At 40.9% G+C, this 18,611-nt stretch overlaps 2 protein-coding genes and 1 non-coding gene across 3 annotated transcripts; 2 read left to right on the top strand and 1 right to left on the bottom strand.

Annotated features, from left to right (window-relative positions):
- Positions 1 to 285: 285 nt before the first annotated feature.
- TRNAT-AGU (transfer RNA threonine (anticodon AGU)) lies at positions 286 to 359 on the bottom strand. Its single transcript has one exon. It is a non-coding gene; the product is annotated as a tRNA-Thr (tRNA).
- A 564-nt stretch (positions 360 to 923) lies between these two features.
- LOC127299289 (protein DEHYDRATION-INDUCED 19 homolog 4) lies at positions 924 to 5,747 on the top strand. Its single transcript, XM_051329236.2, has 5 exons — positions 924 to 1,099; positions 1,198 to 1,367; positions 4,377 to 4,454; positions 4,798 to 5,054; positions 5,321 to 5,747. The coding sequence occupies exons 1-5, from the start codon at positions 1,051 to 1,053 to the stop codon at positions 5,421 to 5,423; spliced, it is 657 nt and encodes a 218-aa protein (XP_051185196.1). The 5' UTR covers positions 924 to 1,050; the 3' UTR covers positions 5,424 to 5,747.
- Positions 5,748 to 13,381: 7,634 nt separating this feature from the next.
- On the top strand, positions 13,382 to 18,403 carry LOC127299288 (calmodulin-binding protein 60 B). The gene is made up of 10 exons (XM_051329235.2): positions 13,382 to 13,512; positions 13,667 to 13,766; positions 14,472 to 14,524; positions 14,661 to 15,145; positions 15,230 to 15,390; positions 15,477 to 15,671; positions 16,211 to 16,367; positions 16,455 to 16,570; positions 17,542 to 17,734; positions 17,997 to 18,403. The coding sequence occupies exons 1-10, from the start codon at positions 13,400 to 13,402 to the stop codon at positions 18,134 to 18,136; spliced, it is 1,713 nt and encodes a 570-aa protein (XP_051185195.1). The 5' UTR covers positions 13,382 to 13,399; the 3' UTR covers positions 18,137 to 18,403.
- Positions 18,404 to 18,611: the final 208 nt, after the last annotated feature.

The following is an 18,611-nucleotide window of genomic DNA, read 5'->3' as shown; positions in this document are numbered from 1 at the left end:
ATATAGGTTCTCATAATCAACTAATTTTATACTCTGTATGTTATTCATGCTAACAAAAACTATGTTGCTGCTGCTAAACGGTCAATATGTTGGTTAGAAGAGGGGTTATGAGTGCACTAGATTATGAAAATATTACTCTTTTGAAGCACAAGTGCACACACATCATGAGAACAGAAAAAATAAGACAAGAAATATTACTCTTTTGAAGCACAAGTGCACACACATCATGAGAACAGAAAAAATAAGACAAGAATCAGTGGAGACTCAAAACAAAAAAGTATAAATTGCTCTCGTTGAGAGTTGAACTCAAGACCTCCCGCTTACTAAACGGGTGCTCTAACCAACTGAGCTACGAGAGCTTTTGGTATAAAATTACAAACAACCTATATGAACCATACTTCATAGCAAGTTGCTGACTACGCCTGGTTGTATTTTGTCCAGAAACTCATGTTACACAACAGTACCGGATATTATATGATTTCAGAACTCTCTCTAACTTATTCTTTTTTGTGGTGTACATATATAGATTGATCCTAGACCTATGTGACACGAAAAGAAAACCCTAAAGTATACACACAAGGAACGCATGAATTTCACCACACCTCCCCGGAACCAGAGAAGAAGTCACGTGTACGGCGTACTCAATACGACGACATACTCAGTTCGTCTCATCAGAAGCAAAATGACACAAATTTTCCAGCTCTATGCCATCTAATGACTCAGCCCTCGTTCATTTCCAGCCGGGCTACACGAGACGGTTGGCTTGAGGCCTCCAGCCCATCACCACCGACTCCTTCTCAAGGGTGGTTTGTGCAAGCACAGGAGGCTCCTTCCTCCCTAAGCAAAAGCTTGTGCCCCTCTTCTCTTCTGTTCACCCAATAGCTAGCCACCCACACTCTCTCCCCTCGGTGTCTCTCTCCCTCTGTCCCCAAAACCCTAGACCTGAGCCCACCGACGCCGTGCCGCCGTCCGCCTCCCTCCGGCGGCCGCGCTTCAGGCCCGGCCAAGAAAGCAAGGGAACCCTCCCCCTCCGGCGCCGCCGCCGCCGCCATGGACATGGCCGCCTTGGAGCGCCTCCGGGCCGAGAGCAAGCTCCACGGTGCGTGCTCGGCCGCTCCAAAGATCGGATCTTGGCCCGGAATCGTGCGGTTCTGGGGAGGTTTTGACGGGGTTTTTCTCTCTGTGTGTGCGTGGCAGATGCGCTCATGCGGCTCGAGGATGCGGAGGAGACCGACGACGACGACGAGGAGAGGGGCGCGGAGGAGGAGACCGACGAGCTCGCCTGCCCCTTCTGCGGCGACGAGTTCGACGGCGTCGGCCTCTGCTTGCACATCGACGACGAGCACCAAGTCGAGACCAAGGCCGGGGTAATCTCATCTCAACCCTTCATGGAACGATTGTGCTAATACATGAGGTTCTTAGATGCCTCTAGCTAAAAAATTTAGGGTTTATTAGGGTTATTGTCCTGTATATCACGCTGTTGGTATTATTATTATTATTCCTGTATATCTTGTGGAGTGGTGATTTTAGTTGCCAATTAGATATCTTAGTAGCAAAGCTAGGATCTTTTTATTTTGGCGGGCGGATGATTTGCTCATGCCCGCGTAGTAGTATCCATGTCCTTAGTTATTCATCTAAGATCAATAGATCATCGCCGAGAAGGATGGAGATGGTTGGTACTTCTGCGGGTGCATAAGGTTCTTCTGCTCAAAATTGCCTCTGCTAGCGCAAAAAGTATTTTTTTGAGCCGTCTATAGGTGTTTGAGCTAAGAATTTCAAGCTCTTTTTTAGCTCGAATACCATGCTTGTTTAATTGGTTTTAAATTATCAATCTAAGGTTCACTTGCAAATATAGCATTTCTGTGGTGTGTAAATTTCTTGCGCATTACGTTACAGCTTCTACCCTTCGTGGAAACATGTGCCAGTAGTAGTACTTGAGGTTCTTAGGCGCCTCTAGCTAAAAAAATTAGGGTTTATTAGGGTTATTTTCCTGTATATCATGATGTTGGTATTATCATTATTATTCCTGTATATCTTGTGGAGTGGTAATTTTAGTTGCCAATTCGATATCTTAGTAGCAAAGCTAGGATCTTTTTTTTTCTGTGGCGGATGATTTGCTCATGCTCGTGTAGTAGTATCCATGTTCTTAGTTGTTCATCTAAGATCATCGTCGAGAAGGATGAAGATGGTTGGTATTTTTCTGGGTGCATAAGGTTCTTCTGCTCATAATGGCCTCTGCTAGCGCAAAAAGCATTTTTTGAGCTGTCTTTAGGTGCTTGAGCTAAGAATTTCTAGTTCTTTTGCTTGAATACCATGCTTGTTTGATTGGTTTTGAATTATCAATCTAAGGTTCACTTGCAAATATAGCACAGAAAGCATTTTTGATCCGTCTTCTTTAGATATCTGAGCTAAGAATTTAAAGTTCTTTTGCTCGAATACCATGCTTGTTCATTTGGTTTTAAATTATCAATCTAAGGTTCACTTGCAAATATAGTATTTATGTGGTGTGTAAATTTCTTGCGCATTACGTTACAACTTGTTGGATGGTCGTGTTTCTTTTTTCGGACTCCATTTCCCTTCCTTTGCGTGGAGGTGGTGCCTTTTGGGTGCTTTGATGTGATATCTCCATTGGTTCATTAGTGACACCGTCGTATCATTCTTACTCGATAAGAGTTCATTAAAAGACACTACTGTATTAGCCTTTCCTTGTTTACGTCGAGCATAAGATATTGATTAAAAGATCCAATCATGTGGGAGTTTTCAGAGTAATGATCTGCAACTGCCATAATGGCAGTACTATTGAGATGTTCTTATTTGTAAATATTAGAATTTTCCTTGCTTACCTTTTGTTCAGTCATCTAATTAATGTTTAGGTTCATTCACCTATGAAATTTGTTTTAGTTTTTCAACTAGATGTTTGAAATTGGTTTTACGACGAGAAGTTTATGCGGCTGACTTGATACAATCATATGATATACTATTAAACATGTAGTATGACACTTTCAGTTGGTGAAACGAATTATATGATGTTATTTGTTAAAAATCTGGAATAGATGTTCAAGCTGCTCGTTGTTTGAGTGAGCTGCCTTTGCTAAATACTGCCAAGTATGTTCGTGAACGCCTTTAAATTTCCATAGGTATGTGAGGAAGTAGTGTTTTTCAGGTCCTGCCAGTGTGGTATGTCCGTTGCGAGGCCCTTAATAGAGTTATCGTGGTAGCTGCCATAGTTTTATTTATTGGAAATTATGATTCTATTTTTTGGATGCCATTGATGTAATGACAGCCCTCGATGAAGTTATTGTGGTAGCTGCTGTAGTTTTCTTAATTGGAAATTATGATTTTATTTTTTGAAATATAATCGATGTAATGACAATATAAGTAAATGAAACAACAGAGCCAGTGCTGAAAGCTCCCACACATTGTGCGGTCTGGGGAAGGGTATTTCTAGGCAGCCTTTCCTTTGCTTTTTATTATGCAAGGAGGCTGATTCGAACCCAGAAGCAACAGAGCCATGATGTACTCAAAATCATAGTTTTACGATATTACATCATCATCGTATGTCAACTCAAAAGACAACTGCGCAAAATGCTGGACACCCCTCAACTGAAGTTGCTCACTCACAATCTATCTAGTTTCAAATGATGTTGGATTTTCTATGTAAGTGGAGTGCAAGATAGTTTGGTCCACGTAATACTGGACAATGAAACCAAAGATCACAGTCTGTTCCCAAATCAGGAAAAGTGGTGTAGTGGTCAATAAGAGGAGTTCGAGGGTTGAGAAAACAATAATTTATACTTTTGGATTGAGTATGTTGTATCGGTTCTTAAATTTTTGGGTTAACTCGTGTTGGGGTAGAAGCCCAATTATGGTTTGTACAACCAGTTATCTAGTGTAACATGCAGCAGCTGTGAATTTTCTGCATGTTATTTTCCACTGGCACCACTGTAGTTTGCCTTGTAAATTGATGTTTCGGCAATGAAAATGCAGTTAAGTATCACTTTATTAGTTTTGTTCCTTCATGGAATATGCTGATTTAATGATTGCTAATTCCATTTGTGTTTCACATGTAATTGATTCTTGATAGCATGCAGATGATTTATGTTTTCGTCACTTTGCTTACAAGTTGTGAGTTAAGAAATTTTTGGAAATGTGTAACTGAATCTCATTCATATCTTCTCTTAGGTCATATAAGCTTACTGTTCTCTGAGTTGGGGTTGTACCACCTAGGTTGAGTTTTACATCCTTCTTGTTTCAAATATCTTTGGTCACTTGTTTGTATGTGATTCATATTTTATGGAACGATCTGCTATATTCACCCACGACTATATCAGTCATCAACAGTTTTTGCGCTTACTGATTGTACTTTCCACTTTCAGGTTTGCCCTGTATGCACAGATAGTGTGGGGATGGACTTGATTGGGCACATGACCTTGCAGCATCCCACTTTCTTCAAGGTATCAGTTCTTTCCAAAGTCGTATTCATTCACAGTCAGTTATTGCCAATTATATATATCTGAAACTTTTTGTAATATATTGCTTTTACTGATCAATCATGATTTATAATTATGGAAGCCAGATCATTAAGTATATAGTTTTTGACTCCCTTGAACAAAATCCACATGCATTGAAGAAACTTGGTAACTACCCCCATACGAGTGGGGAGGGGGGGGGGGGGGGGTGATAAATTAAAGGATGATCTGCCTCTTTTCTATTTAAATAATTCCTGCCTATTTTAATAGTGTACATATCTATTTGGATATTAGCTAATCCTATGCCCCCCGTGCACATGGCATGCAGCCTAGGTGGAGAAGCCGCCGAGTTTCATCTGGGTCACATTCTTCAACATATTCTGCATTGAAAAAGGATGCAGCGTACATACAATACCGTTATGGTGGATCCTCTCGTGCCGCCTCGTTCAATACAGTGCCTGATCCTCTACTCTCCTCCTTCGTCGGTGGCTTCATTGATGAAGATGTGCCAAAAGATGCACAAGAGGAGTTCTTGGATCAAGTTATTGAGAAAAGTGAGTCCTTGGAGCAGAAAGCACCAGAAAGGTATTGAATTGTTCATAGCCCGGACATACTTCATTCACTTACATGCCTCTAGACCAAAGTTTGGTGTCATTTCGATATGCAATTTCCTGAACATGTCATTGAGGATGATTCATGAATCCATTAACTTTTAGTATGCTATTTTTACCCGTCTCTATGGATATATATGTGATGTGTATGGATGTGTTTTTTGTTATTAGTAATTAGTAATAGTCATTGATTGTATGTTCTGTATGATGCCCTGCTGATTATGGTGTTTTCTTGGACAGTGTTGAGGAGCCTTTGCTCCCTGAGGTGAAGGAGGAGAGAACCAGGAGGAGCCAATTTGTGCAGGGGCTGGTGCTGTCCCTGATGTTTGATGACATCTTGTGAAGACTGTCTTGTTAGAATTGATTGAGAAGGCAGCTTCTTGCTTCACCGAACAATAACTAGCGCAAGTAGCTGCCTTTTGCTGCCATTAAAAACAGATGGCAACATTGTTGTGGGGTTATGAGAAGGATGACTGTTGTGAATATGGATGGTCCTTAGTATGTGCGCTGGGTGTCGCATGAATAATAAGATAATATGTATAGCTTAGTGGTAATTTTATGACTGCCAGAGATGTTGTCAGGGGGCTCCTGTGGCCCTGGTTGTATGTATAATTGGGAGGCTCAACGACTGCCGAAATGAACTGGTCCTCTTTATTTGCAGACCTCATTCCATATTTTAGCATCTTCACTTATTCTAGTTTGATCATAAGTACGTGTTCTGCCCTCAGTATTCATGAAGTTTATTTGCTGCAATTATATGTAGAGCAAATTGCTAATTCATTAGTCAGGCTGCTTTCCATAGGAAATCAATTTTTGAATGAAAAATGTAATGATTAATGTGTCGGTAAACTGATGAAATTCCAAGCCATTAACTTCAAGCAAGTCATATGCATATTTCAAAACGATGAGTTTCCATGGAAAGTATATTTATTGCACGGGAGAAGTGTTGTCATTGGAAGTGATCTTGTACTAGGAATTGTCTAGAAAATGAGCCCACCGTACAGTTTTAAACGGTGTTAAAAATGATGATGTTGTGGTAATTTATTTTTTAAGTTCTCAGGGCAATTTGACCCTATAAATTAGCTATCGATCTTTATTCTTCTTACAAAAAGCAACGCAACATTACTAAAAGCGAGCAGGAAACGTACAAATTTTTTTAAGCCACTGTCCGGGAAATTATATTGAAGCACAGAACTAGTTGAAGATTACGAAGCGCTTTGAATTTGAATAAGAAAAACCACGCTCCTTCTTTTTCATAAAATGGGTGGTTTGGTTGTTGATCCATTAATCAAATAAATTAGGTCGTAAGATCCTCGAATCCAGAATAAAGCTAGCCGACGAATACAGGAGACTTGTGGCTCTAGTCTTGTAGTCTACCACCTAACCAGTCATGCTCTCTCTCCAAGTTTCAAACGCGTAAGAGTTATATTTTATAATTTACTTACGCGCAAATGGCGAGCAAAGTCACGATCAGGGCACGTCACATTCTCCATTCTTTGTGTCCGCTTCACTGCTGGAATTATTTTTACTTCTCAATCCGCCACTAAATTTGGTAAGAAGGAAACACCAAAAAAGAACAAACAAAAATCAGTAGATGTACATGTTGGAATGAAGCGTGTACTACTATTTTTTATCGGTACTGTAAGCACTACCTTTAATGGGCGAACATGTCCATGTCAATTTATATTATGCGAAATAAGTCTCTCGAATCTCGGCACATGAATACGAAAGCAAACTATCAAGATACCCGAGCTTTGCTACAGATACATAGCTTATGATCAATCATCTTCGGTCATCACCATCGGGTCAAATCTCAATAACTGTACATATCCTGTTAATTTTTCTTAGTGATTCATTCATATATTTTCTTGTTGAGTTAGTTAATATATTACATTTTGTTTTGAGTGAAACATGGACGTGGGATGTGTGCATGTACCATCAGACCACCAACTCTCAAATAAAGATGAAACTATGTCGATGGTCCATACTGCTTGTGTCGTTGTGCGGTTACACCCATGAACACAAAGTCTCATGTTCGGGATAATGTCTTGCAAGACAAGAGTGAACAAAAGGCCAAGAAGTAATGTAAAGATAGCTAAAATATTTTTGAAAATATTTTGCTAGAGGAGGATCTCATGATCTTGCAAGCTACTACTAGTTTGAGTACATGTTCTATAAACCCGAACCCAACCTACAACTCCGTGACCTAGTTCAAGTCTTACAAGTATCGGCCATGTTTTATGTCAGAGTTAATAGTAAAGCATTACAAATTTAAAGCACTGGTCCACAAAATACATAAAAATAAATAAAAGATTACATATCTTATTACATGACCGTCACTATGTTGGAACATAAATCACCTAAAAACGACATTTGACTTATCACTGTAAAAGAGGCATGCCGGGCTACAAATTGTGCACGCCTCCATGATTTTTTTCGAGAAAACGCAAAGGACCTTTGCGCTTCATTTCATTGAAAAGAAAGAGTTGTAATTACAAGTCTCCTAGGAGACGGTGAAACAGGGTAGAGTATGGTTTGCCTAGTGCACATCCCAACTGGTTGGAAGGACGGCCCTCAGTCCTAGAGCTCCTGCCCTTGCCCAGAGACAAGCTTCTTCCTTGATGTTGGCGAGCAGCGTTTGCGTCGATGGTTGAGCCCTGTCAAACACGCAGCCGTTCCTATGCTTCCATAGCATCCATGGAATGAGCAAGGAAGCTGATGCGAACCCTTTCCGGAGCGGCTTTGGGAGCGCAGGCTTGACCTTTGCCATCCAGTCGCTGAGCGAAGCGTCCTCGGCGCCAGGGACCCTACATGTCATCCTAAGCCAGGAGAGCACCTCATGCCAAACTTGCTTGGCTGCACGCCTCCATGATTGCATTGATGAATATCAATACAAGGATTACAACTTGTTTTACAAGAAGGTTAGGTCGATTTCCTAAACCCTAAGTGATAAAAAGTATAGGTTCATCTAATCCTATAGGGTCATCTACTCAACTAACACGCCCCCGCCGTCTTGACAAGGGGACAAGCCGTCGCTAATGTGAAGACTAGATCAAAACTCAATGAACAATGGTGTCTGTAGTCATTTGATGAAGATATCTGCAAACTATGAGGTGGATGGAACATGTAGCACACGTAGGGATCCAAGGGACACCTTCTCCCGAACGAAATGAATGCCCAACTCAATGTGTTTAGCGCGAAGATGTTGTACTGGGTTAGCAGACATGTACATGGCTGAAATATTATCACAACATATAATAGTGGCACTGTCAAGTGGGCATCGTAGCTCAACCAAAAGATGACGAAGCCAACATGTGTCGCGGTTGTGGCAACTGCACGATGCTCTGCCTCTGCATTGCTGTGAGAAATCGTCAGATGACAACAAGATGACCAGGAAATCAAATTGTCACCCAAAAACACACAAAACCCTAATGTCGAGCGGCGAGTATCCGGGCATGCAGACCGATCGACATCTGAATAGGCAACAAGATAATATAAAGAAGAACGTTAAAGTGTGAGGCCATGATCAAATGTTCCTTTGAGTAGTGGCGGAGCTTGCCAAGAAGCTCTGGGGGTGGAAAAACACAAGAATTGATTGTCTTGGGGGGAGGGGGGGGGGATGGGGGATTGCTCAAATTTTCATGTCCTACGCCTTTTGGAAAACAAATTCTTTAGTAATTGGCAAAAAGTTGGGGGGGGGGGGGGGCGCCCCCCCGAATGCTTCATAGCTACGCCAGTGCCTTTGAGATAATGAAGTATAAGTTTGATGACAAGAAAGTGAGGTCTAGGAGGATCATGTATGTGAAGACATACTTGATGGATAGCATATTCAATTGCAGGTTGAGTGAGAGAATTATATTGAAGAGAGCCCGCAAGACTACGATAGTCAGATGGATGGTTCGGTTAAAATATTGACCGCAACTCCAGCTAACTTATACATGTAACACTTTGACATAGCCAAAATGGCCAAAGGACAACTCCAATGTTTACTTAGATATGTCACAGATAGGTGACTTTGTAGACACACACACCAATTACAAGGAATATTAGAAATCTAAAAGGTTGAGGTTCCTTTGTGAGTAAGAAGATAATTTGCATTGCCAATTCTTCATTGCTAAATTGTTCTTCCTAAAACTCAGTTTTCCTCCCACAAAGATACTAGGGAATTACCTTTATCTTTTTATGTGACATGAATATGGAAATGGATTTGTTTTTGCACAGATCGAGCAGTATCATACCATAAGGGTGTGTCATGTCCATGGAACAATCCCTTGCTAGACAGCTATCTGTGCCTATAGTACCTATCGGATTCTCTCAACATGCACATTTAACACTTAAAAACTAGAAAAATAGGTTAAAATATTATTTCTTCAACAACGTCAACCTATTTTTGTAAGGATGGTAGGGTTTTAATATATATATGCGATAGACCTCTAATGGATCAAAATTAATATAGAAAATATTACCTATTTAACTATTAGTTTAACATTTAATGGACAACCGAGCGATTATCTCAAACTCCAATCACACGGCATCCCAGAGGCGCATCTAGCTCCAACATACATTTAGCTCATACAATAAAAGTCCTTTTCTTAACTAACACCCATTTGTTATATGTTGGAATATCAAGATTTCCAAACAAGTTGCCATAATGGTACTGTTTCGAGAATACACTTTTGAAGGTGTATCGATCATGTAGAAGGGATGTTAAGAGGCATATACAGCGCCAAGAAGATTGTTTTGCTGCCAAAAAGAGGTGGCAACTCCTCACGCCGACCTAAACCTACTCTCCGGCCTGCCACATTGGGAGCATCGGCTCCGGGATGCTGAAAGGTGGTACCACGGAAGAGCTTGACAAGTCGCTTGTTCTCATGTTCTTCCTTGATCATCACCTAGGAAGGTGCCATGCCATTGAAGACCACATCATTCCGATGCCTCCAGATGCACCAAAAGACCAAGTTGATGGCCACCCACATATCTCGACGATGCACCGCGGGGCAGGAGCGTGTAGTCCACCAGCCAATCAGCTCCGTGTCTTTAGCGGGCAACCAATCCATCTTGCCCCATCGCTGAAGTCCCCACATCCACACCTGGTGTGGCTACCACACATGCTAGCAGAAGGTGTTGTACAATCTCCGGCTCTTGGTCACAAAGGGGGCATGCCGCCGGGTGGGGGAGGCCACGAGCCCACGATGTTGGAACCTGTCGGCAGTCCAACAACGGTTCCTTGAGGCCAACCAAGCAAAGAACTTGCACCTGTAGGGAGCCCTAGTTTTGCCAGCGAAGAAGCCATCGTACGTTGACTTGGACGAGTACAAACCATCATATGTCCATCTCCACACCATCACTTCCTCTCGGTCAGCGTCGATATGGATGTTGGCTAGCCGGTGCCACAAAGAGAAAAACTCCGGTATGGCCGCCTCACCCATATCCGGCCAACAATCCAACATTCATTGCCCAGAGAGTCCTTCCTTCACAGAGTAGGAATTTTATCGATATTTGGAGACCATATTTACCACGTTGGGGACGATGTCTGCCACCCTTTCCATGTTGATCCAACGGTCCTTCTAGAACCGCGCCCTCTCACCATTCCCCAAAACCTAGCTGGTGCCGACTAAAAAAAGGTATGTTGAGATACTTATTCGGAAGAAGGTTTGGCCAAACAAATAAGCCATGACTATGGTGTTTCTACTGCAAACCTACCAAGCCATGACTAGTATGTTGGTCGCAATGTCCGCCACCATGTCTCTGTTAATCCAACGGTCATCCCAGAAGTGCACCCACCCACCATTCCCTAGGACATAGCTGGTGACCGACTCGAAAAAGGTCTGTTGAGATACTTATTCGGAAGAAGGTTTGGCCAAATAACCAAGCCATGGCTATTGTACTTCTAGTACAAACCTACCAAGCTATGACTAGTGTGTTTGAAAATAGAGGCAAAATTAATTTCAGAATTAACACGAGATAAATTTGTAGTTAGTAAAATGATAGAAACAACTTTTTTCAGCAGTATGTACAACATATACAACATAAAATCACTACACAATACATATGAATAGACTAAGCATGTACACCATTTTGCCTCTAAACTATCCGCTACAAGTTCTCACTTACAACTTACACATAATCTTATTGGTGTAGGTTAACAATAGTATCAGTGCGGGTCGGTGGGTGTAGGCTTGACGCGGGATCGACATAGTGCTCTGATGCAGCAGTGCATGCCAAAGTAGGAGACAAAAAAGATTTACAATTTTTGAATTTGAGAATGTTTTACATGCAGACATGAGACTACCACAATGAGATGAAATTCTGACAAACCGGCCATAATTGGAAATGCGACTGTCCACTCTGAATAGTTGATAACCCAACTAAACAACCTAAGAATTTAATGTTGCGTTTGACACTGTAGTTTATTATGATATGCTTTTTCCAACCAATTTTAGCCTATTTTATCAATTGAGTAACAATTTGTAGCTTTAATGTAATTTCATGACTATTTGTTTGCAGCACAATGTAAACCAAGTTCATAAAAAAGAACATATTTTAATGGGTTAATTTGTTTAACTTTCCTATTCTTAGGTGTCTCTAGTTTTTTTATCAACTTCCTGCTAAAACATAGACACACAATACCTTAGATAAATATTGGCTAGCCAATCGATGTGCTCTTGTTTGAGAATCGACACGTAGTTGGATGGTTAGGATGTGCTTGTACCTATTCCAATCTTTCTCGTTCCAGTCGATAATACTAACAAAATTTGGAAGGTGAAGATCCTACTTAAAACTAAGGTGTTTGCGTGATATCTTCGTCGAGGGGTAATTCTCACCAAAGTTAACCTTGTAAAACGCAATTGGAAGGGGAGCAAAAGGTGTGTCTTTTGTCATCATGACGAGACAATAAAATACCTTTTCTTCCAGTGTAAATTTGCTAGATCTATATGATCAGCCATCCAGGTTGGTTCTACCTTATACCCACCACGCAGCATTGCAAATATATTCGGCAAATGGCTTAATGGTGTGGATCCTAGGTTTAAACTACTTATTAGGGTTGGAGCGATTGCCGTTATTTGGTCGCTTTGGCTATGTAGAAATGACAAGGTTTTTAACAATAAAAATGCTTCATTTATGCAGGTTATCTACTGATGTGCATCTATGCTCCGTTTGTGGTCACCTCTACAGCGTGTGGAGCATCGCGGCCTCTTTACGGAGGTGTCTACACGGTTGGAGGATACGGCGAGAGATTTTTTCCCAACATGGATGGCGGCGTGATCTTCGGATTGGACCTCCTTCACCATAGTCTTTATTTTGTTCGCTCTTATGTTTTAGTCGAGGGATAGACTTCTTGGTTGTGACTTGTGGTTTGGTATGACTATGTGCATCTCAGTTATGTAAAGGCCGAATGTAATGCTTAAACTTAAGTATCGAAAAAAATTCTAATCTTTTTCTTGGTGTTTTTGTGTGTGTGTGTCTACTTGAGATGAAATATTCTAAGCGACCATCTCTTTTATAACGAGACAAGTGTAATGGTTGATATATGTACTCAAATCAGTTCTAAAAGTGTGGTGTTTCTGAAGTGATACTCGAGAGTGGTTTTTCCGAACCTCATGGTAGGTACACCCCTTATCAAGAGTTGTCCGTCGTGGCATCCAGTTCTACGATTTACTTTTAAAGAAACTTATTTTATTCTTCCAAACGACAAATATATGAATTTGGAACATTTGAAGATCAACACCACATTGTAACTACGATCTTTAAATAACTTCTGATTTTTTTTGTAGACCATAAGAAACTTAAAATGGCATAGCTTATTCCCCACTTTAAATTTTATATGGTGCACAGAAACATAAGGATTTTTCTTGGACATTGTTATTCACCTGCAAAATTTCATGTTTATGTGTTTTGTCATTTAGGAGGGAAAAAAGTTTTACGCACTTTCAACAAAGAAAAACTGATGTCCTGAATATAGAGCGTACGTATGTACCTCGTGTTCAACGACATTTTTCTACGCCCGCGCCGCCCCACGGCCCAACTCTGCTCTTGTGCTCATCGCTCTCCCCGTCTCTCGGAACCTTCTCGCCCTGCTTCGGAACAGGAACGGGAGGAGAAAAGGAAAAATGCGGCACATTTCCCCCTTGATCACAGAACGAGGTGTATATAACTATATATAGGCGCACAAACATACTCCTGCACTAGCTCAGCACACCCACGCATTGACTTGAGTCTGGAGTCTAGAGTAGAGCAATCAAGCAAGCGAGCGAGAGCATCTTGACCTGTAGCCTGCTGCCTGCCGCGCGCGTTGCAGCGGCTAGCTAGCGGCCGTCCATGACGTTGAAGCGGCCGCTGGAGGGCGGCGGCGGCGATGGCGATGGCGGAGGGGTCTCGCCTTCGCCGCCGCGTTCGCCGGCGCTGAAGAAGAGGTGCCGCTCCTTCGACCTGTGAGTCTCTCATCTCCTCCTTTTTTTTTGTTCCCACCCGTTCAGTTTCTTGATCCGTTTTCCTCTCAACTGGAGAAAGATTGAGGTTTATTTGGGTGGGGGATTTATTGGCTGGTGATGCGTTGGGCTGATCGATCGATCTGCGTGCCTGCAGAGAGATCAGGGGGTGCAGGCACCTGGAGGAGCTGGTCACCAGCTGCGTGCAGAGGATGGAGGCAGCGGTTGAGGCCGTGGTTGAGTCCGCTATCAGCCGGGTAATCAATCATCATCTCAAGCTCCATGAACAAACTACTCGAATGTCTATTGACTAATTGTTGCGTCTTACCGTCAGAATCTACATGCAACTTTCCTTTCTAGTATTTGTATGTGTGTAGATGGTGCAGATGATAGGTACATATAGTGAAGCTTCCATTTTCTAAATTCTAAAAAAGTATGAACTAAAATTAGGTACCGTTAGCAGGGTTAACCATATCAGATTCCTCTGAAATTATTTTTTACAGTGGTAAAAAAATCAGCAACCCTTGATATCGGGTATTGTAGAAAACAAATCATCAAATTTCTGATGAGTTTGAGTGAGATTCAAACGGAAATTCCAGGACCGTTAGCAGAGTCTTTCTACTTTGTGACCTTAGAAATCGTGATTCCAAATCTGACATGATGAGAGAAAGACTCTGAGGCTTACTGGTTAGTACATGTGAAGTTGTACTAAACAGCCAGAGTTTGAGACCCACCACCTCCTATATCAAATACAACGGTGGTTCCTCCCACTGTTGGTTTCATCTTTTTTTTTTAAAAAAAATCTGACAGGATCTGTACTACTTGTTTGTTTTTGAACTGATGGTACTATTTGTCTCTGCGTTGCATAATATACTTTTTTTTCCTTTTAATTTCCTTTGATCTTGTAAGGCTATACATTTTTGTAAACGTAACCCTCAAAGTTTTCCTCTTCATATTGACAGATACCAGCAGTGGTGACTAAAGCACTTGCAGGCTACTTAAGCAGTGCTCCTAGGTATCAGTACTATTTTTCTATTCAACCTAAATTATTACTAATGATTTCAAAAGAGTACTAGTTATTCCGCTGTGTTGTTGAATATCATGTATTATGCCACGGTTGCACTCACCTTCCCATGCGCTGTGTTGAACAGTTTGGGCAGAACACGGGTTGATCAGAACCAGCCTCCAAGATACAAGCTTATGTTCAGGAATGGCTTGAGCAAGGATGTTTTCACAAAGAAAAACATCTGTGCAGCAAATGGAGAACCTCTCAAGATATGTTTGGAGGAGAACAACCAACAAGGGAACATTTCCCGTCGCCTTCTATCTGCCAAGATCAAAATTGTTGTTCTTGATGGAGACTTCAACAGAGACAATGAAGATTGCTGGAGATCAGAGGATTTCAGAAGACATATTGTTCGTCCACGGGACAAAGTTGGGGCAGTGCTGACGGGAGAGCTGGAGCTTAGCCTGAAGAATGGCCAGGCCGATCTATGTGACGCTAGTTTTATTGATAACTCCAAGTTCATGAGGAGCGGCAAGTTCAGGCTAGGGGTAATGATTGTTGACGAGCTTGGGGAGCGGGTTCAGGAAGGCATAACTGAACCTTTCACTGTGAAGGATCGTCGTGGAGAAGGTATCCATTTATTTAAGATTTTGATGTATTTAAATATTCACACTGGTGATCAATCTGTTTCTTATCTCTTCTTTGTACTTGAAGGATACCAAAAGCATATCATTCCATCGTTGGATGATGATGTTTGGCGCCTCAAGAAAATATCAAAGGATGGTAAATCCCATAAAGCACTAAAAAAGAGTAGCATCTTGTATGTGAAGGACTTCTTGAGGTCATATTACAAGAATGAACATGCTCTCCGCAAAGTAAGAAAGGAATTCCACGATTAGCCTCTTGTGCTCGTTTTCATTATGAGTATAATAACAAGTAATTGTGTCCCTTCTGCATTTAGGTTCTCACAATTACAAATCTGGTATGGAGGACCATTGTTGATCATGCTAAGATGTGTGATCCTGGAAAGGAGCTTTACTCTTTCGTCGTGGAAAGCCATAATGTTGTCCTGTTCTTCAACTCTTTCTATCAGATTATTGGAGCGGCAATCAGTGACCAGTACACCCCCTTCAGTGACTTCGATAAAGCGATGCAGGTGTTCCTCTCATACCGACTGTGAGCTTCTGCTAGAATTTTCTGACATGCAGTCTTGCAGGTGGTGCATAGTGAATTAGTCATCTTTAATAACATAACAGCCAGTGCATACAAGAGAAATACATCTGAGTTCAAAATAAATAAGCTTTTGCTGGACCATACATCTCTTCTTTTAACACTAAGATTAATTTGAAGTCTTTTATTTTTGACCTCAGATCAGTTTTCGGTTTTAACAAAACAACAAGCAACAGATACACTCGGAGATCGTTAATCCTCAACCAGTCAGCTATCTCCTCAATGTAATTCGGGTACATAAAGTTCATGGCTGTGTGCATCCCACCATTCAGAGGCCAGGGGATATTCTCCCATTATCTAAAAAAAAAACATGAAGTTCTGAACCTAGTATTGCAGAAATTTCAGAAGGTTGTTAGTTTTGCTTTGCTTTGCAGCAGCCGCAATTTATTTTTTGACCATGGCAGGAGCCACAAATTCATGTTCATACTGAAGGCTATGTATAATTATCGAGGTTCACCTTTGCAGGACCAGGTGGAACAATGGAGCAAAGTTGCATATGATACTTTGTCCTATCGTCAACCTGATTACGAAATGGATAATGGTAAACCGAGATCAGTCAGCCAAAGTATTTCCAAAGGATCGTTCATGCCGGAACCAAAATTTATGCAAGTACATCAACAAAGTAATATATTTTACATATCTTTCATCATTTTTAACATTAGTAATTTCGTAACACCAACTAATGTGCTTCATTGGCATGGAAACTTAGATTTTGCAGAGAAAAATGTTCATGAAACTCATGAGGAGCAAAGTACTTCAGGCAGCCATTCCAAGCAGTGCACATTTAAAAGGCTTGGATCCATACGACTGACACAAAACAATGAAGTAAGTAATGCCTGTTATACAGGACTCTTAATGGACTTCAGCTAGTCTTATATTCTCCAGAGGGAATTTATCATCTTAACAATCTTACTCGGGACCAAACTATTTTTTTTTATTGTTTAGTTATCTTATTACTCTGTATATCATCATAATGTTAATCTCTTGTCCCCGGGTTATGAATCATGATAGAAGTTTTCTTTCAAGCAAGCATTGAGGCATTTATGTACTCCTTCCGCCCCAAAATGTAAGGCATCTAAGGATTAGTGAAAAGTCAACGTTTTTAAAATTTGACCAAGTTTATACACAAAAATATGAACAATTACAATACTAAATAAATATCAATAGATTTACAATAAATTATATTTTCTTAATGTGCCAATTCAATATTGTAGATGAAGATATTTTCCCTAAATATTTGGTCGAAGTTAGTAAGATTTGACTTTTAGCTAATCCTAGGCGCCTTACATTTTGGGGCGGAGGGAGTAGTTGATTTCCTATTTACTTTTCCCATTTCCTTGAAACCAACATCTTCAATTTCAACACATTATCATCTCCGTGTGGTCGAGCTTCTCTAAGGAGAAGGAAAATACAATAAGAATCTATCAATATCAACAGCTTGATGCCTTATTGGGGCGGCATTACAAACAGAAACCTCGCAGTGCAATATTAAAGGATATTGGTGGATTTGTGTTTACGTTTGTTTGGAGGTTGGGCTACAGTTCATCGTTGCTGCCTTTTTTGTTACCGATCATTAATCCCAACTGAAAACTTCTGAACTCTATTTTTCTCTCATTTCTTCTTAACCGATGGAAGAGCTTGTACCAGTTTAGAAAAGTTAGAAAGCATCTTACATTCAAATAGGGCCTGATAATATTATTAGGCTCCATACTTCCTACATTAGGATGGCCGCCATCATGCAACATTTGAGCTATATCTGGCATCTAAGATCCTTTTATGTGATCATTATCTCCCAGGATGCACCTTTCGACATCAATGTCTTCCTTGATTCTGGATCTGAACACTGCGTGAATGAAGATGAAATATCAGGTTCAGTGGTACTCCATTGCCCAACAACCGCTGAAGATGAAATTTCAGGATCAGTGTTAATGAAACAAGCATGCGTGACAATTGGCCATGAGGAATATGACATACCTTTTGCAAACGGTGGTAATTATTCGCCGACACTGAATAGTATTTTTTACCTTCTGTTTGTATATTAAACTGTCCTCTTCTAACATTTTTTTTCTCATCAATGCATTGATGCGTATAGCTCTTGCACATTGTTGGTTTTCCTCTCTATTAACAACTCCCGTAACTTATTGTCAAAACCCATGAGTAGGCTTGTGTGGTATGCATTCTCCTGTAGTGATTAATTAAGTCGTAGACTCCCCGGAAAAGAAGTACTAATTCACTGATACTTCCTGTGCAGATGCTTCAGTCCCTCTGTTTGATGCATCTCTTCACACTTTGAGCGCTTTAGCCGATCTTCCTATTTATTCAAGGCACAGCAGCTTCAGAGACAGGGACTGTCACGAGACACCAGCATTGGCAGCAGAAGCAGCTGTGTGAAGAAAGACAGGCAAGGCTGTTGGGCCAGTTCATGATAGATTGCCAGTGGATGAATTCCATACACGGATCATATTTCTTCAAGACATACTGAACTGTACTTAGCAGATTATAGTCATGTATTTTGATACTTCTATGTAAAGCTTATGGGTAGTGTCCGTGACATTCTTTAATTCGAACTTCTGTTAAACTACTACTATTTACTGGGCAGTTAATATTGTGTAAATTCATACTGAAGCTGTACATATTTGGTGCGAATGCAACCTGTAATTTACTAAACATAAAGTGTCTTTAAACAGACCTACTCTCATGAGTTTTACAAGAGTTAGGAGCAGAATCTGATGTCTGAAGGTTGGGTCGAGCACAACATGACTCTAGCTTCTGTGCATCCAGTCTGAACAATGGTAGGATATGTTTGTTTGAGGGTTAAAGGCAGGTGCTCTGCTATTTCGATTAGAAGAGAGGAAAAGTATGTACA

This window comes from Lolium perenne, chromosome 5 (genome assembly GCF_019359855.2).
Source record: "Lolium perenne isolate Kyuss_39 chromosome 5, Kyuss_2.0, whole genome shotgun sequence".
Classification (NCBI taxonomy): Eukaryota; Viridiplantae; Streptophyta; class Magnoliopsida; order Poales; family Poaceae; genus Lolium; species Lolium perenne.
This window is presented reverse-complemented; position numbering and strand designations above follow the sequence as displayed.